Source organism: Drosophila tropicalis, unplaced genomic scaffold, assembly GCF_018151085.1.
Source record: "Drosophila tropicalis isolate 14030-0801.00 unplaced genomic scaffold, ASM1815108v1 contig_593, whole genome shotgun sequence".
Classification (NCBI taxonomy): Eukaryota; Metazoa; Arthropoda; class Insecta; order Diptera; family Drosophilidae; genus Drosophila; species Drosophila tropicalis.
The window spans coordinates 14,492,163-14,505,548 of record NW_027173070.1 but is presented as its reverse complement, the minus strand read 5'-3'; the positions used below and the strand labels follow the sequence as shown (position 1 = coordinate 14,505,548).

The 13,386-nt window shown below is 35.9% G+C and overlaps 1 protein-coding gene across 7 annotated transcripts in view; it reads left to right on the top strand.

Moving 5' to 3' along the window:
- The window catches only part of Camta (Calmodulin-binding transcription activator), a 42,469-nt gene that overhangs the window by 19,419 nt on the left and 9,664 nt on the right, over positions 1 to 13,386 (top strand). For all 7 annotated transcript variants that reach the window (XM_068291893.1, XM_068291892.1, XM_068291891.1 and 4 more), the window contains exons 4-7: positions 7,127 to 7,218; positions 11,976 to 12,043; positions 12,107 to 12,242; positions 13,266 to 13,337. In XM_068291893.1, the coding sequence (XP_068147994.1) occupies positions 7,127 to 7,218; positions 11,976 to 12,043; positions 12,107 to 12,242; positions 13,266 to 13,337 (368 nt within the window). The remainder of the gene's footprint in view (positions 1 to 7,126; positions 7,219 to 11,975; positions 12,044 to 12,106; positions 12,243 to 13,265; positions 13,338 to 13,386) is intronic.

Genomic DNA, 13,386 nt, shown 5'->3' with positions numbered 1-13,386 from the left:
TTCAAAAACTCACATAAGGATTTGGTTTTTTTTTTTGTTTTTGCTACTATTTTTGTCAAAGATCACGTACTCAATAAATATTGCCCATGTTCTCTCAGTTGGTTGGACTTTTATAACGTGTCCTTTTTTTTTTTTTTTTTTGGCTGTTGGCTGCCCTTTAATTTGAGTTCCAGCTGCCATTTCTCTGTCTACGGTTTGTGTGTGTGTGTGGAGAGAGGATTTTGATGGACGCCTATTAATTTCTTGAAGGTAATACTTTTCAGCGGGCAATTCAATTAGTTGCCTGAACACCATTTGGAGTTTGAGGCATGTCACGTAATATATTTGCTCATATTACTAAAAGCCATATAAATCTTGCGAGAAATGTGGGCTTTAAAATGGAGTATCCAGCTAAAATTTATTAGACAGTTTAAAGTGGTAACGCAGCAAGTAACGGGCAAAGAGGAGTTTGGCATGTGGCATGTGGCATGCGCTGGAGGTTGCCTTGTTTAGCCTGATCGATGGCCAAATGGTGACAAAATGCAAAAGAGGTGCCGTGCCTCACCTGAGGCCATGTTAACAAGCCCAAGTGGGGCCCTGGCCACAAAAAGTGGTTGAAAAGTGTTTGCCAATGCCAAAATTCCAAGCAATTAAATCACTTTGATGCTAATTTGGATTAATATGTATGTGTAAAGTTGCACACGCACACGCGCGAGGTCTATGGGCCATGGACAATTTGTTGTTCCCTTACCTGAACTAAAACCAATCGATTAGTATAGAAAGACACATCTAGTAAACGAGAGAGGTAGACAAACCAAACCCAACCAACCAACCGACCAACCGACCGACCGACCAACCGTTTGAGCAAATAGATTTATTGAAACAATGCATTTTGCAATTTTGGTCCTGCTTCCTGCCTGCTGCGTTATTTATTTGGCTTATCGCTTTTACAGGGTGCTGTTGCCAGTTGAGTCCTTTTAACCGAAAAATTTTTGGATTGTGCCACATTTTTGGGTCCACATGTTGTGCGTTTCTGCCTCTTTGTTTTGCCCCTTCAATCGGTTGTTGTCTATGTTACGACGAACACAACATATTAATTTTGTTAGATAAATATTAGTTTTTACATTTTTGGCATTTAGATTAATTTGTTTTACCTCTGGAAAGACTCACCGCCTCCCCACTCACCCCACCCCATTCTCTTTATGTAATGTATTTTTAATGGAGCAACCGATTTGGCTTTTGGACACTTTAAATATGTTTAAATTTACAATTTATGTAAAATATATAGACTACGAGATAGTTTTTTGGTGCTTCTGCCTAAATACCAGCATTAAAATAAATTACACCATATGAGAAGGAACAGGGAGAGAGAAGGAGGCGGGAAAAAATGTATTTTTGATATTTTTTGCCACACAAAAGTTATACAAACTTCACATGCAAACGAAATGGAAACCCAACACAAAAAAAAAATTGTTTGTTGAAGAGGCCTGATATTAATATAATTTGCAGTCAGCTTAAACTGACCCGCCCCTTTGGCTAAAAATGAAAAAAATATCTATATGTATATAGATACATATATATAAAAAAATATTTGCCGAAAGCCTTAAATTTTTTTGTTTCACTTTTAAAATATACCCTAAGATAAGGGAATATAGATTTACTTTGTTAAGGATCTTTTTGATATAAGCCAAAAGATCTTTCAGAATTCGACAATTAATTGGATTAACGAATACATTTTTTTGTTGAAGAAACACTTTTCAGTTGTCTTTAAGGGGTTTAAGAGGTTTTCTACGAATTAAACTACAAAATAAAAAGGAAAAATATATCAAAGTTCCTGTAAAAATATGGAACTGTTATCTATCAAAGGTGTTCAATTTTTAGATTCTATAATCTTTATTAACTTAAATATAAAACTAAAATTTTAGTTATTTGCTATTGAACTATTTGCTATTGTTATTGAAATTCTTGTTTGACTAATAACTAAATTAATTCTCAATGCCTCAATGAATGAACATTTAAAAAGAATTTTATTGAAATGCTCTCTGCAATCATCATTATCACTTAGGTCGAAAATAACCCACATCAAGGGTATAAAGTTCTTAGCATAAACCCAAGTTGGCTAACTCCTTTTTGGTTTATCCTCAGCACCAACGCCAGCACTCTTTTACCCTTCTACCGATTTCTGGGTATATTTGCCATATGCCGCCAAAGTTTCTTCGCTTAGGCAAATGTGGAAAGAATGTGTTTCAACTCCAAAATGAAATCCGCACGTAATTGCATTCAAAACGTAGACATGGCAAACGATAGAGGAAGAGAGACAGTTGACAACGTGCCACACACTCCACCCGGATCCCTTCTTAGCTAGCACCATTCCTCCTTTGGCCCCCTCAATTGTTCTGCAATTCTGTTTCATAAATGTAAATAATTTATTACATTTGCCTTCAGAGTCTTTCTTCTGTTTCTGTTGGCCCTCTTGCTAGAATTTTTTCGGTTAGAAATTCATTAATAGGACTTTTATGACTTTGAGACGTTTGCAAAAGTTTCTACAGTTTTCCCATGTTTCATTCAGTTGGCTTTGGCTGTGGCTTTAGCTTTAGCTTTTGCATTTGGCTTTGTTGCATTTTTATGTTAATCGGTTTGGTGGTTTACCCTTTTACATATAACTTTACTCTGACTGACTGCAACTCTAACTCCAAGAACTTTCTCCATTTCTCCGACTTGGAAGAAAATTGTTTGTTTTCGCTTTGCTAATTATTGTCCTGACCTGGCCCTACTACCTGACATGGCATATTTGTTGTTATGTGTCTTTTAATTGCTGTTTTTCACCAATAATGGTGGCAAACACAAACACACACACATACACACACACACACACTGAACACACAAGGAGAAAAAATAAATCGTGATGAAAAATGTTTCCTTGTAATGACATGCTAAACTTTTGGTCTTTCTGGTGGCCTGTCTGGGCGCTGTCTTGGATTTCAGCAAAAATAAGAGGGGCGAAATATGAAAAATATGATTTTTATCAGTCGCAACGGTTTGTTTTCATTTTATGAAGTAAACGTTATTTCTGATTTTGCTCTTCTCTCTTTGTTGCCATTATAAATCATCTTCTCGCATCTCAAGTTGCAACATGTGCAAAAGATTTTAAGTTTATATCATCTCGTTATTCATTCGTCTTCTTTGCCTTTTGCCCGGCCTTATACATACACTCATCGTCGTGTTTGTATTCATTATCTTTGAAAAGTAAACTTTTTGTCTTTTTGTTTGCCTCTCTACTTATTACCTAAAAACTATGACGTCTTTGGCCTTCTGTGTGGCCCATTAGAATACGTCATTAAGCGGTTTTTTTTTATCAGTTAACAAAGTAGTACATAAACCCAACTATAAAGATTAATATTAATTTAAACAATATTTGTTTAGTCTTTTCATGTTTTATGGCCCTCTAATAAGACTGTTAGAATAGAATTAGTTTATAAAACTATTAGATTCCAATTATTGGATGTATATATGGTTAAAGATGTAAGTCTAAAGTAAAATTGAAAATTTATAGTGGCTTAAGACTTATGACTAAATTTGAATCAATGAAAACTATATTTCTATCAATGTCACAAGTTCAGGTTAAGGCTTGATAGCTCGTTGAGTTGTTATAAAGATGCAAATTAATCTTTAAAACAGAAATAGAACACTCTAAATATTTATATCTAGAATGAAATAGAAGCATTTGCCTATTGTTTTATATATATTTTAGTGTCAAGTATCAGTTTAAAATTAACTTTTGGCTAATGCACAAATTTAAATCCAAAAACAAATAAATTTCCAACAAAGACGGACATGGATAAAAATATTGCATAGTATGAATGGAGGAGAGGATGTCTAAACCCTTTGAGGTAACCTCATGGATCTGTCCCTGATTTCAAATATAGATACGAATAAAAATTGTTGAGTGTTTCAGTTTTATCTCTCATAACTTAAGGAAAGAGCTGGAGAGCTTAACGAATCAAATTTGTCACAAATTTAACATTCTTAAATGTAGATAGCAAATTTCCGAGAATTCTTTTCATTGTAAATTGCAGGCTAAATATAAATAATCTAAAAATATCTAATTTCCTATTATCAAGTAAAGCATTAACTTTGGCTAGACTTTTCCAAATATTTAAACTACAAAACGAAGAGCCGGTTGAAGTTCTTAACTTTCTCTTTGTGAAAGATGCATTACTTTTATATCTTATTGTTGTTTAGACATTATTTTCGCAACACGTTTAATGGCCTTTAATTGTAAAACAAAAGTAATTTCACACTTGGTGACTTTTCACGCGGCTTTTTCTAGGGAAAAAAAAGGACGAAGACATTTCCAGCCAACGGTCTGGACCCACCGACAAAGTGCAAACAATTTTACCCACTTGCATTTCTTGTTGATGTTGGTGTTGTTATTTTTTGGGTTTGTTATTTTTTATGGCTTGTACACATATTGCACAATTTGACAACTGACTTTAGCCAGATTTTTGTCAGGATATTTATTAGCCACAATTTGGCAGGCCACAAATTGGCAGGTCTCTTACGCTTGCTGCGAAAAAAAGAAAGTAGAAAAGATTTACACGGCGAAAAAATCGTAAAACGGAAAATTTATTATTTATATCAACTCTTTTGTGCTATTTGCCATGTCAATTTCAACAAGGACATGCTGGACAGGCAGGCAGCCAGGTAGGAAGGTAGTATAGGAGACGGCCATGAGAAGTAGGAGGTAGAGATGGAGGAGCTACTGTTGTCCCCTAGAGTCATACTCAACATCTTCTACTCTTGTTAAAATCTCTACCAAAAATTATGAGCCCAAGTTGGACTTTGGTTTCATTTGGCTAGTGTCGGAGCTCATTTGTCACAATTAAGCGTGGGTTTAAATTATAAGCGAGGGGGAGAGAGAGGGTCCAGTGAGTCAGGGGTGTTGGGTCCATGGGAATGACGCTTGTAATAATAACTAGTTGAAGGACCTTGAATAACTTTGCCAATGACGAAAGTATAACACTCTTCTTTATCTCTTAAATCTTATGTTGAACTTTTTGGGAGGCCCACCAACCAATCCTAAACTTAAAATAATAAAAACTTAGGAAAAATGTAAAAACAATGTTTAAAATTGTTATGTCCACATGCTTAATTGAATCTAATACGGGAAAAATTTAATTCCCAAGAGCTAAAAAAGAATTTATATTTTCCAAATTATTGAAAATTTATCAAATGGTCTTAAGTCCCAAGAAAACGATATTTTTTTTAAAATCTTTCTTGCATCCCGGAAGTATGCTACAAAAATTGTATTTTTAAGTGACCATGTTAAAAATGGCATAAAATCTTATAAATCCTTATTTCTTACAAGACAACGGCAAAACTCTAATCCAATAAAAGTTTTTGACAAAAAATTCCTATAAAAGGTAAGACCAAGACATGAGTCTAGTTAAAGGACAAATACATATGTAGATGTTCTTTAAATTTCAAAAGTTTTAATGACTTATTAACAAATGGTGATTCCTGAGAACTTAAGATTTTTTGAGTGTAACAAATATACACTTTGTGCTAGGGTATTCAAAAAATATTTAACCACGTTGACGTTGCCATCGACATTGTCGACATGGGACCACAGCGAGGAGCTCACCTGAGCTTCAGCCTTCTCTTTTGGTTTTTTGGCGGTTGCCGACTCCTCCCCTAGGCGATTCAGAGGAGTCTATTATGACGGCTTCAGTTTTTCGTTTGTGGTTCTTTTTTTCTTTTTTTTGGCAAAAATGTCTATCATAAAATATGCAAAACCCAGTTTAAAACTGGCAAAAAAAAAAAATAAAAACAAATACAAAGCTCTTTGTTGTATTTGTATTAATCAAGCAGAGAGTCATCGTCGTTGTTGTCTCTCACTGCCAATCTGAACAATGGAAGGGAATGCATTATAAATAGGTGCTCTCGGAGTATGGGCCTCTTGTTTTATTACCAACGACATTTTTGACAATTATCGCTATGAAATTAACCTTTTTAGCAAACACAACAAATACAATACAATCAATTTGTCAGCCAGGCAAAACAAAATGTGAAATGAAATGCACGAAACTTTTGGCCATATATAAAAATGCCGTAAACAACTTTTCGAACCGTATGCCGAAGCTGAAGCTGAAGCCAAAGCCATACTACATCAACGTCATCAAAGCCACGCACTGTCTGCCTCCTCTTTGTGGGATAGGGCTCATTCTCCCTTAGCCATTTGCAATTTGGCAACACTTTTTGGTTACGCGAACGCGAACCTGGCACACGACCGACCTTCCTTCTCAACGTAGTCATCGTCATTGTCGTTCTCATTCTCGTCCTTCTCATCGTTGTCGTCCTCGTCCTAGTCGTCGTCGTCGTCGTCGTAGTTGACGCTTCAAGCACTTTATATAAATTGTGTACAATACTTTTTTATGGCCCTCTGAGAGACAGGCAACAGAGGGTAGAGAGGTCTAGTGTTGTCTGTGTGTGTGTGTGTGTGTGTGTGGGGTGGAAATTGCATTCCTATTTGGATTTTGATATATATCGTCGAATTGGTGATGGTTTTGGGGGCAGAGTTTAAAAGAGATGTCCATGATGTTTGTGGTTTTTATTACACATTTTTTGCTAAATTACTGTTTGGCCGCAAAGTTTATGGTAGTTGCGTGGCATTTTTTTCTTCAGTTTTTCTCAATACTTGACATATTGGCGGCACCATGAAGTAAGCTCCATTAAGTAAAAGTAATTATTCAATGATCAAAACTTTTCACAACTCTTAACGCATTTCGCTCGCTGTCTCCTGTTTGCCTTGATGATAAATGAAGTTGTGGCGTTTTATATTAAGCCTGACATTTCTATCTCTCTCTCTCACACTCTCTTACTTATATATCCTATAAATCATCAGTCTAGTGCTCTAGACCTAGGACCTAGGGTCTGCTAAGGTGATTTACATTTTTGTCGCATTTATGAATGTCCAAATCCAAAACTCAAGTTGCACCTGTTGTTAGAGATGGGGGGGTCAAAGCGGTCGGTCGGGGGAGTTTATGCAAAATTGATTTTCATGATATCTTCTTCTTCTGCCTCACTACTTACACTTTCAATGTTGTTGCATTTACATTATGTTTTTGTTTTTTCTTCCTTCTTCCAGATGGCGAACCTATCAAACTGCCCGACAATTTGGAGAGCCTGCCAAGAGCTGACAGTTTTCCATCACAGCGTCATCGTTGGAATACAAATGAGGTCAGTTTTCAAGGAGTTCTCTCCCTCTCCCTCTCTCTCTCTCTCTCTCTCTCTTTCTATCTCTTTAAGTTTCTATTTGAAGTTGTTGTATTTGTGTTTCTATTTTGCATTTGATTGCACATAAAAATGGCAAGTCTCTCTTAAGAAGAAAGGGTTGAACTTAAAGGGGCAAACACAAAAAAAAAGGACGCCTGTCTCTTCTGGGCGGAGCTGACAGGCGGATGAGCCTGCCAGTTGTCCTGTAGGCCTGAATGGACACTTTGACAGCCTTCGACTATTTGGTTTCCCTCCCGGTTCTTGCCAGATTAATGAGATGGTTGCCAGTCTATTAGAAAGTCGCGTATTTCTTGACGTTTTTATGGGGTCAGCAACAACAACAACAACAACAACAACAAAGACAACGACAAAAAACTACACACATAATACAAATACTAGATAAAAAAAAAAAAAACAACCGGCCATGGCACGTACGCGAAAAAGTTTAGTTTAGTTCAGTTTATTTTGGTTTGGTTTCAGTTTTTTTTTTTTTTTTTTATTTTGCAATAAAAGTTTTTGGTTTTTTTTCTCAGTTGTTCAGGCAAATTCCTTGAAATGAGCTTTGTGTTTGTTCACTTTTCTTTTGTTTTTGTTTATTTTTTGTGTTGTATTTCTGTTTGTTTTACTTGTGAATTAAGCGCAACCGCAAATATTCATTTGGACAGTTGTAAAGTTGAAAAACCAAAAGCACAGACAGAATGAGAAGGAATAGTAGGTAGGAAGGTATGTTTCATGGGAAGGTCGAAAACAAGTTGGACCAACAGTCCTAAGCGGCATTTCACACACTCTGACAACAAATTGACTAAATTAAAAACACCAAAAAGTTTACAAAATCTACGAGGGCTGTACGATACCTAAATGTAGCAAGTTATGAGTGGTTCCATGCAAGAGATAATTGCTTGAGAGCAGCTTTTGTGATCTCTAGGGAATCAATTTAAAATGTCATCGATTTAAAGTTAAAGTTTAAGTTAGATTTACTTAAGTACTGAAATGATCCATGGTCATGCTCTTGGAATATTATTTGAAGGACAATGATTTTTAAAGAAAAACTAATAGAAGAATTCTCAATTGAATCCTTTTTTGCTGTCAATCGTAAACTTAAATCTTCGAAATGTTTTCAACTCGATAAATGTTTGTATTGTCAATCGAATGATGGGAACTGAAATAAAGCTTACTTCCAACTAAAACTCGATCCAAATGTTGGAAAATCATTTAGAGACATAAAAAATGGTATATGTCCCACTAGAAATACTTATATATTATAGACTGTTAAGATGAAGACTGTCTATTTTAATTGAGTGAGATATAAATGAGACTAAGTCATGGAATAAGGGTTTAAACATGATTAGTAACACTACCTGGAGCACCTGAGAACGCAGTTTCCAAACTATTCCTAATTCAGCAAGCATTTGATTCCGTAATGTTACTTATAGTAAAAAGGATTGAAATACAACTTACTTTAATGTCCTTTTGGTGAATATAAAAAACGAATTCCGACTATTGTTGTTGGGGCAGGTACCTTTCTTTTTTGCTGGTATGTGTGTAAGGGCATTTCAAAAGCTGATTAAAAATAAAGTTTGGCAAAGCCCGTACTCGTTCCACCAGCAGTTAGCTCCCTTTTCTCCTGCAACTCCCGCCACTGCATCAGTGGAAAATATATACAAAAATTACAAAATGTAACCGTGTGGCCAGTGCATAAATAAAATTACGCACGCTTATTTTAGTCTGCTTACAGGCAAAGGCAATGGAGATGGGAGTTGGAGATGATTCGGAGGAATGGGCAGTGGTGGCTTTTGGGACTGGCTTTAACCACACAGTTTTAATTTGGCATTTAAGCAGGTCCTGGACACAGCTGAAATTCTCCTTCTCTCACATGCTGACTCCTTTGACCACCCTGACTGGTGGTGGTGCCATAAAGCAACTGTAAAATAATAGCCACACCAACCAATGAGCCGTAGGGCTTCGCATTCGTTTGCGGTTTGGCTTAAAAAAAAATCACAAAAGTTAAATTGATAATGAGACGCAGTAGGCAAATGTACATAGGTATGTGAAAAATTTGTGGCACGAAAATGATTAAGTGGCCATAAACAAATTGTTAATGAATAAGAAATGGCAATAGCAATTGCTTTTGGACAAAATTCACTAAACAGTTGTTGTTCGTTAGACCAAAAAAAAGAATAGAATGGTTTTCAAAAACCACAACTTTGTTAAGTTTTAACTAAGTTAAGGCTAAAAAGAAAACAACTATTTACCTGCTTAGCAGATTTATGATTATGTGAAAGTTTAATCAAATAGATATTCTGCTTTAGGTATAAAAGTTTTTAGGATGTTTTTAGAAATGAAAAGGCTTGAGAATTAATTGGTAAAGATAAGCACTTGAACCAAAAACAAATGTATTACTTTGTGAATCTGATGCATACAATTTCAGCCAAAAGCCAGCTGACCAAGAAATCTTACCTTTGTTAGGTTTAAACTTTAAAGTACAGCTAGTTTGTGCCCAGGATCAATTGTCCTGTGCATGATTGTTTGGAATTAGAAGAAATATTCGAATACTTTAGACAAATTTAGTTTGTTTATTCTTAAATTTAAGTTTGACTGAATCTTGTTTTAACAATTGAATATTATTTGCATTTTTTTTCAATTAAGGGACAGACTTTATGCCAAACAGACTTAACAAATTGGCTAATTCCGAAAAAATTCTTTTAAAAACATAAAACTATATATATATATATTTCTTTGGCTGATAGATTCCTTAAAGTCTGTCCTTTAATTTATTTGTTTTGTATACTAAACTGGGAAATATTTTTTTACTTTTCTGTGGCTTTACTGACTTTGAAAAAGAATTATTATTTTCGAATCAAGTTGAAAAAATATTAAACTTAATGACGTCAAATGAAGGATTACTCTGTGAGGGCCTTTATTCTTTTAAAATTTGTCACGAAGGACATAAAATTATAAAAATAGACAAAAGAATCAAGCTGAAGTAAGTACATATATTTCAAGTTGAAATATTTTCAAGGTCGAATTCAGGACGACAAACAAAAAGGTTTTATAACAATGAAAAATACTGCCGTTTATTCACCGTTTTTATATCACAAACCAATAAGATTAGAGAATTCTTAACTTAAATGTATTTAACATTTCCATACAAGATTGACGAAAAAAAGTTTAAAGAATTCATCAATTTAGAATTGTTTCTTATTTATTTTTGATACTTAATTCTCTAATTGTTTCATTGAAAATTCCACATAGACAAATGGCTCATATGCCACACGCCTTTCTTGGTTGAGTGGTGGGGAATGTGGGTGAGTCAAAAGTGTTGAAAGTGGCACTTGATGTGTTTGGACTTGTGTGTCATTTCTGGCAATGATGATGATGATGTTTTGGCCAAATACGCTGAGGTGCGCATAAATTTTTAATGCTCTATCGAACAGGCTTTGCGCGTATGTGCCTAGAATTCATCATAAAAGTGATGGAGAAATGAGGGGAAGGGAAACAAGGCTGCAGGAGCTGCTAAAAACTCTAGAGCTCAAGAAGGAGTTGAGTTGAATTGGCTCGAGGCATGCATAAATAACATACATGAGAAGCAAAAAGGCCAAGTCAGAGGCAATTTTTTGGCTCAAAATGCAAACGTTTGCCACTTGACAAACACGCGCCTGTGATTTTGCCACCCACTCCCCTTCCTCTTTCCATCTATCTATACTTATATGTATCTATCTATCTTTGTGTGTGCATACAATTTTTATGACACTCGCAAATGTTGCGAAATCTTCTCTGACATATGGAAAATGTTGTTGTTGCAGCCAGAATCACCGCCAGCTGTGAGCAGTCAGCCTGTTAGTCAGTCAGTCCGTCAGTGTGAGCCAGTGCGGAGAGCAAGCGAACAGTTCTTTTTGAGATGAGGATGAATGGTTAGATGGCTGAATGGATGGCCACTTACATTATTCATGCCATGTCAAGGGCTGGCCTGGCTTGGCCTGAGCCAAAAACAAATTGATAACTTTATCGGCAAAACATGCAATGAAAAAGGCCACCAAATGGCTTCCAAAACCAACTTAACTTTCGCTGACTTTCATCACTTGGCTTGCGTGTGTGTATGTGTGTGTGTGATTTGCATTTGAATCTGCTTGAATCCTGACAATGTTTTCTTCTTCTCATACTTCTATTTTTTGCTTATCATCTAAGCATTTCATGTATGCACACAAATTGCAACCAAAGTGCCTGTCTCCTTCTTCCTATTCGCTTGCCCCTTTTGCCTGCTCTGTTTGGCTTCTTTGGTCAGGTGTCAACTGGGCGACACCTGTAAATTGTGGTTAACACCAGCTTACACTCTCCCCTTTCTGCCTTTCTCTCTCTTTCTCACTTAGTTCCTCTCAGTTTGTGTGAATGTGTGTGTGTGTGTGTGTTTGTCCAGTTTTCCGCTTTGCGGTCAAAATGAAATTTCTAAAATGTTTTCCTTTGTTTTATATGCGCCAGGCCGAAAACTTTTGCAGAGGAAATGCCGCGAGTTCCTGCTGCCTGGGCAACAGTAGGACATAAAAAAATTTCCATTAACAACGGAAATTGTTTAACAAATTGTTGCTGCAGTGTTGCTAGTAAAAATTATTAATAATTAGACATCAACTGAAGGTCGTTTAAACAATAAAAACATTTTTTTTTTTTTTTGTATGCAAATATTTATAAACATTTCTATTATATGTATAAACTTTTTATTATTTCAGGAAATTGCTGCGATTCTTATCAGTTTTGATAAGCATAGCGAATGGCAATCAAAAGAAGTACGAACCAGGTGAGTCAGGGACACATTTTACATATATGTTATAGATATTATATATGTTTATCTCAATGGCAGACCAAAAAGTGGTTCCCTTTTGCTATATTCGCGTAAAAAAGTGCGTTACAGACGCGATGGTTATTGCTGGAAGAAACGCAAAGATGGCAAAACAACGCGGGAGGATCACATGAAACTAAAAGTACAAGGCACTGAGGTAAGTAGATGATTTGCAGGATAGAGCTAATGCCTCCGCCCAAGTAGGCAATTAGACAATGTCCAAGTTACTTCCATTTGTCATACCAAACATACAGAGAGAAAGGGAAGGAGTTGGGAAAAAAAGGACAGTGATTTCGAGCAAGGGTTTATTTTCGTTTTCCTCCTGTTTGGCTTTGAGTGAATTATGATTTTCCGCCGGAAGTACTGAAGTATTTTTTTTTTTTTTTTTTTTGCCCCTTGTTTTTCAAGTGTTTACTTAAAGCATATGTATGATGACGCCTTTTTTTCTTTCTCTTGCTGGCTAATGAAATAAGCCTTGCCAAGGGTTAAGCGTATTTATAATGTCTGAAATGGCTTTACCTCTCTTCCTCTGTTATCGCCGCCCCTGTCTCGGGAAAATGCATAAAAACAGTTGGCAATTTCACGCCAATTTTTTGTTGCCTTTGCTTGCTAAGGGCCACTTTTTTTTGTGTTTGGTTTTTATTTTAATTTTTATTTTAATATACGTTTGTGTAAAGATTTATGCACTTGGCAATGGCTGGCGGGGTGCCGTCTTCTTACATGATAACCAACCAAGGAGAAACTAAAAAAAAATGAGAGACAAGGAGTCAGCGGCATATCGGACACAAAACGAGAGCCAACAAAAATTTATCAGTGGCAAAGAAGGAAAACTTTCTTTATAAGAAAAATGCGCAACGAAATGTTGTATAACAACCCTTTTTTTTTCTTTTAGGGATTTTTTTTTGTTTGTTTGTTCTTCGATTTTTGGCACTTAACTTGAGGCGCCCCCTAGCGTGGGTGGTTGGTAATTTAATTTGTGATTCAACTTGAGCTTTATCTATGGAATTTATTTAGTAGCTGGTTTTTTTTTTATGTTTTCCAATTAAATGAATAAAGCGGCAGGGTGCTGCTACTTCTGCTGCGTGTTGGGATTCTTTTTATGCCTTTGTTTTTTTCATTGATAAATTGAATTTCGTTTCCCATCTTCCCACACACAAACACACACACACACACACACTAGTGCATCTATGGTTGTTATGTACACTCGGCCATATTGCCTACATTTCATCGCAGATGTTACTGGCTATTGCAGGTAAGCAAAACGCCGCGAAACTAAGTCACCTGAAAGAGCCACTTTAATA